Here is an 11,476-nt window from a genome sequence, read left to right on the forward strand (position 1 = left end):
ATTTTAAGGTGAAATAGCAATGTGGGCCAGCAGGTGTCTCAGTAATACTGCTAAAGCAGTCCAGAAATGCTGGATATCAGCTATTACTTGTTCTAATGTTGCTAACCTGTGGATACTCTAAGAAGAACTCAAAACCAAATTGAATAGAATTTTGTTAAGGAGAGGCTGTTCAGGGTAAATGTGCAGTAGGTGCATGCTGGCAAGAGCCACAGGAAGCTGTGGTATCAGCATAGGAGCCACAAGCAGGATTGGAGGCAAGCTTCAAGCTTCGGGGACAAGGGAGGCACAGGAAGCTGTAGTGCTCAGGGTGTGCAGAAAACTGTGTGTATGGTGCCCTGCAGGGTGTCAGCAAGCAGAGACTGTCATAGGAAGTCATAAGTGAATGGATGGTACAGGAGAGGAAGTTAAATTGAGTGGATGGGAGTTGAGAGTGCTAGTTTTTCTCCCCAATTCAGGTTGTTATGTTTGTGTACAGCTCTTGCCCGTGCTGGTGGCTAAAATGCCTCAGGTAAATGTCTTTTTTTAAAAAAAATAAATATGCCTAAACTTTAGGCCCCTAATTTATCATCACTAATAAATACCCAGATACAGATATTGGGGTTCAACCTAAAGGTCAGAAAAGTAAAACAGCTAGCCAGTGGTTCTTACCTCTACCTCAGTCAGAAATGACAATCCTGCCACAAGGAATCTCAGAAGAGGACTATGTCTGAGAACTGTCTCCTTCTAATATCATATATTCTTCTCTAGGGCTGGGATTAAAGGCATGTACCACTACTGCCCAGTTCTAAGGCAAACTAGTGTGGCTACTGGGATAAAAGATGTACATCCAGTTTCACTGAGAAACCCTTTCTCAAAACAAACAAACAAACAAACAAAAAAGTTGTATATCACCACTGCCTGATCTGTATGACTGACCAGTAGGGTTGTTTTATTCTCTGAATCTCAGGGAAACTTTATTTATTAAAATATAAGTAAAAGATCACTACAGAGTACATCTGGGAAACTGAAAGAAAACCCCGATTCAATTAAAAACGAGAGTTGCTATAGAACACTCACTAAGACAGACTGTTTAGTCAGTGAAAAATCCTCAGATCTCATAAGCTAAAATTTTCAGGCAAAGGAATTAAAACAAACAACTTTAGAATTGCCAGGAGATACCATTTTAATATATGGCGTAGTAGATTTCAAATAATAAGTGAATCATAAGTGACAGGGAAAGACATTCACACCCATAAAACTTTGCAATTCATTACATCTATGCCTCAAACAAAAAGACACACAATTTTGTAAAAGAAATAGTACTACAACTTGAATCATGTATTGACTCTCATACAATGATAGTGGGAGATTTTAACCCTACTCTCACCAATAGAAAGGTCATCTGGAAAAAAAAAACAGAGAAATATTAACTCTAACTAATGTTATAAACCAAATGGACCTAAGAGATATTTACAGAATATGTCATCAAAATGCAAAAAAATATACTTTTTTCTCTGCACCAATTGAAATTCAGTCATTCTCTTATACTTTCTGTACAGCTGGGTTAATTATTTGTTTATGATTGATCTTCTGGTTTGTCTTGCCTGGCATGTCTCTCGCAAGTTTCAGGTGAATGTTTCTTATAACTACTTGGTGATCTGTTCTTAAATCAGCACTAGGAAATGATTGGATGTTTTGGGTGCTAGATAAGAGTTTTCTGATTACCAGAATGTAGTCAGTTTGGCTGTAGTGAGTTTGGCAGGTTATTACCACATTCAGCATCTTGATGATTTGATCTGCATGAATTTTGTGTTGGATATATACATGGATATATACACATCATTTGCACAGCAGAGTTCAAGCAGTCATTGTCCTCTACCATTTCTTTGTCCGAATCCATGTTTCGATGACACTATAGTCTTTTTTCTCCAGATGCCACTCTTGTATTGAAGTCACCCATAATGATTAGTATGTCATTCTATGCACCCTGCCGACCTATTTCTGTAGATCTTTGAACTGTTGATTATATCTTCTTCTGCTTCTTTTGTTGGCCTGTATACTAGTCTGATAGTTACTTGATGTGTCATTGTCTGAAACATTTATAGGTATGCACCTGAGCATTCATTTTTGAACCAAACTGAGCAGCCCTAAAGCTACACCTGCTGTGTATTTTCCCTTTTCACCCGAGTTTATAATCTTCCATCCACTTATTACAAGTTCTTGTGTTTCTGTCCAGTGTGTTTTTGCCAATCCAATGATACCACACCTGAGTGACTGAGTGCATGCATGAGTAAGATCGTTTCCCCAACTGTGTTTAGTGTTCTTATATTACAGATCCCTATTGTTTTGTCCCTTTTCAGCATGAGGATGTGCTTGTCTATTTCTATCAGCTCCCCTCCCCCCTTTTGACTTTAAGAGAGAAGCATCATCTGTCCTGCACTTAGGATATAAGGTACTGGGATAGTATCAGATTCTGGGACATTAAGATGGAAAGATCAGCCATGCTCATGGATCAGTAGAATTAATATTGTGAAAATGGTCATCTTACCAAAAGCTCTACAGATTCAATGTAAGTCCCATCAAAATTTCAAAATAGCATTTCACAGATCCAGAAAGGAAAATCCTTATCTTCATATGGAAACACAAAAAGCAACCAGGATACCTAAAATAATCCTGATTAACAAAAGAACTGCTTGAGGTCTCACTATTCCTTATCTCAAATTGCACTTTAGCTATAGTAATAAAAACAACATAGTATTGGAACCTTGATCAATGCAATTGAATAGATGTTACAGAAATAAGTCCATATGTTTATTAACACCTGAACTTTTATGAAAATGCCTGAAATACACACTGGTAAAAGGATAACATATTTAGGAAATGGTCCTGATCAAATTGAATATCTGCATGGAGAATAATGCAAACAGATTCTTACCTATCACTGTGCACAAAACTCAACTCCAGATGTGTTATGGGACATCCTTCTGCATATGTGTTGCTTTTATTGATTAATAAATAAAGCTGTTTCACAGCAGTGGCTTTGCAGAATAGAGCTAAGTAGAAAACTAAACTGAATGCTGGAAGAAAGAAGGTGGAGTCAGAAGAAGCCAGGTAGCTGCCTGTAGGAGACAGATGCATTGGAATCTTGCCTGTAAGCCATAGCTATGAGGTGACATACTGATTAATAGAAATAGGTTAATTTAAGATATAAGTGTTTGCTAGAAATATGCTTAAGCTGTTAGTCTAATAGTATTGCAAAAATATAGTTTCTCTGTGGTTATTTCAGTTCTAGGCAGCTAGAAATGAATAAGTAGCCTCCCCCAATAAATTGACACCAATGTGGCAGACTACATAATAAAACCTGAGAAAGCATTGCTTTTTTTTCCAGATAGGCTCTGTTTCCTAGAGGCAAGTAGGAGAACCATGGCTTCTTTAAGAGAGACCTTCCTGACTCAATGGTAGCAAGAAAAAAGAAGAATAGAAGAAGAAAAAAAGAAGAAGAAAAGAAAAAAAACACAGAGTTTTGAAATGACAGCTTTCTGGCTCTTGTTGCTAGCATGAACTCTGGCTCTTTCAGTAGGTTGAGCATTTGAATGCAGTTTGTGGGCAGCATGCTGCAAGTTACTTGGTGGCAGCATGGGCCAACTGGTTACTAGATTGAGATTGTAAGCATGGCTCTTGCCTGGCAATACCAGAGGCAGTGAACATGCCTCCACTTTGTTGGACTGGGCAGTCAACATGCAGGACTATGGAGTTGGTCCCATTCATGCCCACTTAACATAAAAAGGCACATCTGGTCAGAAAATAGCTATAGATACAGAGTAAAGACACATTCATAAAAGACCTCTAAATGAGTCACAGTGTTGGATAAATGTGCATAGGCTTGGGAGAGAAAAGAAATAGTTATAAAAGGAAATAAATGATTTAAAAATAAATAAATAGCTAAAACAAAGTCTTTAAAGAAACAGTACAGACAGTCATAGATAAAGAGAATAAAGAAAAATAAGCCACATAAAGATAAAAATTACGAAGAGTTTGAATATGTTTATTACTGTTTTTTCTTTGAATTTTTTGATTGTGAATGAGTTAATTACAGAGAGACACGAAACATATATATATGTATATGTATACAACACACACACATACATATATATATATACATATATGTATATATATATATATATTAAAGGTATCTTGATTTTAAAATCTGGGTCTAAGAATTTGTTGCTTTGGAAAAGAGGTCCTGCCTTTGTTTTCAGAACAGATGAGAACCTGTATATTCCTTTCAGACTAATGTAGTTTGATGGACCAAGACCCCCCAAAAGTTTTTTTGTGAATAACCCCCCCAAATTACTTCATCCAACAAAAAGGAGGAAGCAGTTTGGAAAGAACTACACCCAAATTTTCAAAATGATTGTTTATAAATGTCTGCTTACATTTAAAGGGGGATATGCTATAGAGATAAATGATGTGGGAAGTCTTTCTGTGTGTTGTTTTTACTGGATAATGAATAAAGAATTGCTTTGGACCTCTAGCAGGGCATAATTTACATAGGCAGGTAAGATGGAACTGAATGCTGGGAGAAAGAAGAGCAGAATTGGAGACAAGTCATGGGGCTGCCACCAAAAACTTTGCCAGTAAGCCACTGCCATGTGGTGATACATAGATTAGTGGAGATGGGTTAAATTAAGATGTAAGAGTTAGCCAATAAGAAGTTAGAGCTAATGAGTCAAGCAGTGATTTAATTAATACAATTTCTGTGTTATTATTTTGGGGCTAGTCAGCCAGGGACCAACAAGCATCCCTCCTCCAACAAGATTTGCATTGGTATGAATCTTGGTTTATTGATTCAAATTTTAGATTAATTTTGATATATATATATGTGTGTATATCAAATATATATCACATATGTATATATATATACATGCTATTGATTAAGGTATTGTGTTTGTGCAACTCATTTAAAAATGTAAAGTATAGTTAATACAGTTTAATAGATAGTTATCTATAATTGTCAAAATGTAGTTGTGTTCAGTTAGTTAGTTATGTTTTCTAGACATATAGAAATATATTTCAGTTAGATAGACATTCTTCATATCTTTCAGAAACCTTCAGAATACAGCATTTAAAATGTTTTAAGAACTTAGGACTTTTTATAATAATGAGACACATCTGCTCCTGGCAGCACCAATATACTTCAAGAGGATGATAGACATCAAAGAGGCTCCTTACAGTCTGCTAGCCATTTGGGCAGGAAATGACTCTTGCCTGAACTTCTGACTGAACTTCCAGGACCCACAAAAGTGAATTCTGAAGCTTCCTAAAGAAGGTAAGACAGTCTTTCAGGGTTGCTGCTTCATTAAAAAGTCTACCAGACATTCTGCAGTACACAGAAGAAAGCAACTTCTTTCTTTCTACAAGGTAGAACATATATTCAGATTTCCTGTTTCATAGAAAAGTCTGACAGATACTGTGGGCTAATAGGCTAAAGATGGGAGTCCAAAATGTTACAAAAGAACTTTGGATGACTTTCCAGGCAGCAAGATGTCTCTGTCAATTCTGAGGTTGAGAAGTTCCTTACAATGAATTTCCTGCTTACTTAGGTAATATTATATATGTCTGGAGTCTTTAATGGAGTTGAAGAAAAGATATACTTCTAGTTTTCCTTAGTTATTATAAAAGATGAAGTAGATATCAATATTGTAACTATAATTCTTGCTTAATAACTGTTTTGTTACATGTGTTTTACTATATTAAATTTAAAATCTTCCCTTTCATTCAGACAAAAAAGGGAAAATGGTGTAAGAGGTCCTTTTGTACATGTGTTGTTTTTATTGGTTAATGAATACATCTGTTTCAGCCAGTGGCTTGGCAGAATAGAGCTAGGCATGGAAACTAAACCTTGCTGGTAAGCCACAGCCACACGGTGATACAGAGATTAATAGAAATAGGTTAATTTAAGATACAAGGGTTAGCCAGAAATATGCTTAAGCTATTGGCCAAACAATATTGCAAATAATAAAGTTTCTCTGTGGTTATTTTGGTTCTGGGCAACTGGGAACAAATGACCAGACTCCCCCAACACAAATGGATCAAAGACAACAATATAAAGCAAGTTTCATTGAACTTCACAGAAGAGAAATTGACGAATATCCTTGAACTCATTGTCACAGGACACAACTTCCTGAACAGAACACTAACAGCATGAACGCTATGATCAACAATTAATAAAAGGGGCATCATGAAACTGAAAAGCTTCTGTAAGCCAAAGAATGCCATCAATTGAAAAAAGTGGAAACCTACAAAATGGGAAAAGATTTGTACCAATTTCATATTTTGTAGAGGACTAATATCCAAAATAAATGAAGAAATCAAAAACTAAATATCAAAAAACAGTTTAATTAAATTGGGTACATTTCTAAAAAGAATTTCAAGAGTAACCTTAAATGACTGAGAAATACTAAGAAATACTGTGAAACACTAAGAAACCTTAGCCATTATGTAAATGCAGATCAAAACTACCTTGAGATTTCATCTTATCTCTGTTAAAATGGCTAAGTTCAAACACAAGTGACATACTGGTTAGGGTGTTGAATTAGGGGAACACTCCTCTGAAGCTGGTAAATATGCAAACTTGTACAGACACTATGGAAATTGGTGTGGTCGTTCTTCAGATAGATGGTGACCTCACCCCCCATATATAACTCTTGAATATATACCCAAAGGACACTCAATATCTTTGTTCATTTCTGCTGTATTCATTAGAGTCAGAAATTGGAAACAACCTATGTGTTCCTCTACAAAAGACTGGATAAAAATATGGAAGATTTATACAATGAAGTATTACTTATTTTAAAAAACTATATTATTCAAATTGAAGTCAAATGGATGTAACTAGAAAAAAATTCATTTTTAGTAAAATAACTCAGATTCAGAAATATAAATATAGTATGTATTCACTTATATCTGAATATTAGTCACTAAATAAATGATAACCAAGTTATCCTCCATAGACACAGAAAGGATAGACATAGAGGAAGGGACTATGAGTACATAGATCTCCCTTGGAGGGGAAAATGGAATAGATTATATGGGTAGAATGAACTTGGGCTGAAGGGAGTGATGAGAACTGGAGGATCAGGTGAGAAGGGCAGGTGAGCATGGATTAAGGGAGAGAATGATAGGAGAGCCAACTAAAATTTAAGGGCATTTGAGGAGTGGTATGGAAACCTAGTTCTGTAGAAAGTAATAAAATGACTCCTAATGATATTCTGCTATATGCCTAGATTGGTGCCTTAGTCTGCCAATATCAGAGAGGCTTCCTCCTGCAGCAAATGTGGACAAATACAGAGACAACAGGCAGATATCATGCACTGAGAGAAACCTTGGGAACACAACTCTAAAGGATATATCCCCATCAAATACTCCCCACCCTCAGTGCTCATGGAACATAATGAAGAGGGGCAGGAGAAAGGGGGACAGAGGGTAGGGAGAACATGAGAACAAGGCCTGCTAAATCTGGTGAGCAAAGCTCATATGAACTCATAGAGACATAAGCAGCCATCACAGGCCTATACTGGCCTGCACCATATCCCCTGAAAATATATGATAGCTTTCCGATGAATACTTTCATGGAAATCCATATGTGCAAATGAGTTGGTCCCTGATTCTTTTGCCTGCTATTGAGGCTTTTTCATTTTTCTGTGGTCTTGTCTTGTCCAACTTAATATAATGGTTTTTGCTTTATCTTTTATTTTGTAATGCTTTGCTGTTATCTCTTAAAAACCTGTACTTTTCGAAAGAGAGAGAGAGAAAGAAGTGGCTATGAATGGGTCAAAAGGTGGGGAGTAGGTAGGAGTAGAAGAGGGGAAAATTTATTCATATTTTATTTTATTTTTTTTAAATATTCATTTTATTTATTATGTATACAATATTCTGCCTGTAGGCCAGACCTCATTACAGATGGTTGTGACCCACCATGTGGTTGCTGGGATTTGAACTCAGGACCTTTGGAAGAGCAGGCAATGCTCTTAACCGCTGAGCCATCTCTCCAGCCCCATATTTTATTTTTGAGAAAATAATATATGTTTAGTAACAGGGAAAATAATAAAAAATAAAATTTCTGAAGTACTCTACAGTGAAATATATTCTGCATTTACACACATAAATGTGTAAAATGAGAACAACAATATGCTGAACACTTTGAACTGGGCGAGGTATAAGTATGAAGAAAACTTTCTAAATATTCCTTTTTTATTTCTGAGCAGTAATATTGATGAGAATAAAAAGAAATATTTATTATATATTACAAATATATAGAATAATGATATATGTATATCATGGTTTATTTTTAAATTTTAATGGATACTAATAATACATTCCTAATCAAAGACAACAACATATTCTAACAAACTACTATACTTTTGATTTTAGGCAGCAGACTATAGTGAAGCAAATCCTTCCTTACCATGGTCTTGTGGACTTTGACTTAGGAAAGATGACGTGCACCCAACACACACTTCATCTGTGTTTGTTTTTGTTCTCTGATTCGTGCTGCAAAATTATAGATCTCGCCGGGTGGTGGTGGCGCACGCCTTTAATCCCAGCACTCGGGAGGCAGAGGCAGACAGATCTCTGTGAGTTCGCGTCCAGCCTGGTCTACAAGAGCTAGTTCCAGGACACGAACCAAAAACTATGGAGAAACCCTGTCTCGGAAAAAAAAAAAAATATATATATATATATATATATATATATATATATATATGACAGAGCATTAATTAGAATGAATGGTGATTTCTTTGAATACATACGTACATTAGCCATTCAGCCCTGTTTAAGTCGCTCCCAGTAAATTCATTTATTCACCAGATTATACTTTCTCAAATCAGATTTGGTGTTTTAAACACCAATATAATTTGGAAGAAGAACTTATTTGATGTTTCTCTCACAATTCAAAAAGAACCAGAAATTATAGTTATTTATGGAATAAATATAATACTTGAATAAATGTATACTTATATCAAATATTTTCTCTTCAAACATTTATAATTTATTCTCGATCAGTCATTTGGCATCTTTGTCTCCAGATTTTTGAAATATAAAGTACATACCCCGTTTCTGCAGAGCTCCAATGTGAAACAGCAAAGTGGGATATTATAATGGTCAAATATAACTTGGAATCTCATCCTTCCACCACTACTCACCTCAACCTCTACTAATCATCATTTTCTTCAATTTTTATATCAATTTTAAAGCAGTTTCACATGTGAGTATAAATATGTGAAGCTTGCTTCTTCATGACTGGTTTATTCTACACATGATCTCAAGTTATTAGATGCTTTGACATAAATGAGAGGTTGTCATCAATTTTATGACATTTCATTTTGCATGTGATCATATTTTATATATCCATTAATCAGTTGATGGATATTTGGTTTGTACTGGTTTTTGGCAATTGTGAATAGAAATTCAATAGACATGTGCAACTAATTATCCACTTGATACCTATATAGATATCAAGATACCAATCACACACACACATACACACACTCACATACACATCATATAATGGTGTTTCTGAATCATTTGGTCATCCTGTTTGAAAACCACTTAGCAATCTCAATGTTTTACCATTAACAGTAAGTAGTATTCCATTTTCTTTACTTCTATATTTCTGAAACACAGTTATGTGTATTACCACAATAATATTTCCCTTCTCTGTTCTTATATCTGCTCTCTTACTGATCCCTCTAAATATCAGATTCCAAATGAATTATTTGTAATCAGATTGTGACTTAGGGTTTCTTTGGAGGTGCTTTGGGCTAAGTAACTAAACATAGCTACTGCTTCTGTGTATCTAAACATTGGATGTGACATTTGCCAAAATAAATGAACAGTTTTTTTTGTGAATCACATAGAAATAGGAGAAATATCATTTTATTATTTCTTATGTCAAATGCCATGATCTAAAATATAAGATATTGTTCCTTAATATCATTTGTAATATATTTTGATAGATTCCTGGTTCTCACAGTTACAAAATATGTTAGTAAAAGTAACATATATTTGTTCAGTGAGATATATTTAATGTTGACCCTGGCCTGAAAAACTTGATAACTGATGATGTCCAATGAGCATAAAACTAGGGGTTTCTGTGTTTATGAACAGACTCTAATGACAGATATGGTTAGACAATTCGTACATAACATCTTTGCTTACTCAGCTTTTTAATGGCTTCTTTCATATCTTTGTTTCTTAATGTATAGATAACAGGATTCAGGGCAGGGGTTACAGCAAAGTCAACAATAAACAGGTATTTGTCAATTGATGATGTGGGGAAAGGCCACACATAGAGAAACATGCAGGGAGTAAAAAAAAGAACAACCACAGTGATGTGTGCTGACAGAGTGACAAGTGCCTTGGACAAGTCCCCTGAAGACCTTTTCCAGACAGTTATCAAAATGAAGACATAGGAGAGCAGAAGCAGGAAGAAGGTCCCCATGCTCATGAAGCCACTATTGGCAGCAACAACAAATTCAAACTTGTCTCTATCAGTACATGCGAGTTGTATGATCCGAGGAAAGTCACAGTAAAAACTGTCTACTTTGTTAGGACCACAAAAAGGCAGGTTTATAACAAAAGAGAACTGGGACAGGGCATGGACCACACCAGTGACCCAGCCAGCGATTACAAATGAAATACATAATTTAGGGCTCATGATTCTCAAGTAGTGTAGTGGCTTACAGATGGCTGTGTACCTGTCAAATGCCATGGCTATGAGCAGCACCATCTCCACTCCTCCTATAATGTGGATAAAACAGATCTGAGTCATACAACTGTGGAACGAAATTACTCGGTGTTCTTTCAGAAGATCTGAGATCATCTTGGGAACTGTGGTAGAAGAAAGTCCAACATCAATGAGGGACAGGTTGGCCAGAAGAAAGTACATAGGAGACTGTAAGTGGGAGTCAGTAATTACCAAAAAGACAATAAAAAGATTTCCCAAGATTATGCTTAAATAGAGCAAAGAAAAAATGTATATGAGAAAAATTGTAGTTTTCCATGAATTGAAGAGTCCCAGCAACACAAACTCAAAAACCACAGAGTCATTTGTTTGATCCATTGATTGGTGCAGAGGAGAGGATATCAAGGCACCTGTTGATAGAAAATGACTAAGTTTTCATCAGTGGTAGTAAGGTCTCTCCATTGACTATAATTCTTTCTTCTGATGACTGTATTTATCATAGTTGGAGATACACGAATACCATTCAGGAAGGGAAATATAATGATCAGCAGATGACACATAAAGAGATTGGAAGATCATAGAAAAAAATGTATACTAGCAATATAACTATTTAGATACAGTGTGCACAATGCTAAAGCAGGAAAATCATAGGCTCCTGGGCTAAAAACAGCCTCCTTTAATTATAGGAAATTATTAAATGCAAGAAATTGTTACCATCTTAAAAAGATGAAAACAGGCTACTTTCATTGTTTT

General features: G+C 35.6%; 1 protein-coding gene across 1 annotated transcript; it reads right to left on the reverse strand.

Moving 5' to 3' along the window:
* Nucleotides 1–10,165: 10,165 nt before the first annotated feature.
* LOC130881758 (olfactory receptor 4F21-like) lies at nucleotides 10,166–11,101 on the reverse strand. Its single transcript, XM_057781531.1, has one exon. It carries the CDS (start codon nucleotides 11,099–11,101, stop codon nucleotides 10,166–10,168), a length of 936 nt encoding a protein of 311 aa, XP_057637514.1.
* Nucleotides 11,102–11,476: the final 375 nt, after the last annotated feature.

The sequence above is a fragment of the Chionomys nivalis genome, chromosome 9 (assembly GCF_950005125.1).
Source record: "Chionomys nivalis chromosome 9, mChiNiv1.1, whole genome shotgun sequence".
In the NCBI taxonomy this organism is placed as follows: domain Eukaryota; kingdom Metazoa; phylum Chordata; class Mammalia; order Rodentia; family Cricetidae; genus Chionomys; species Chionomys nivalis.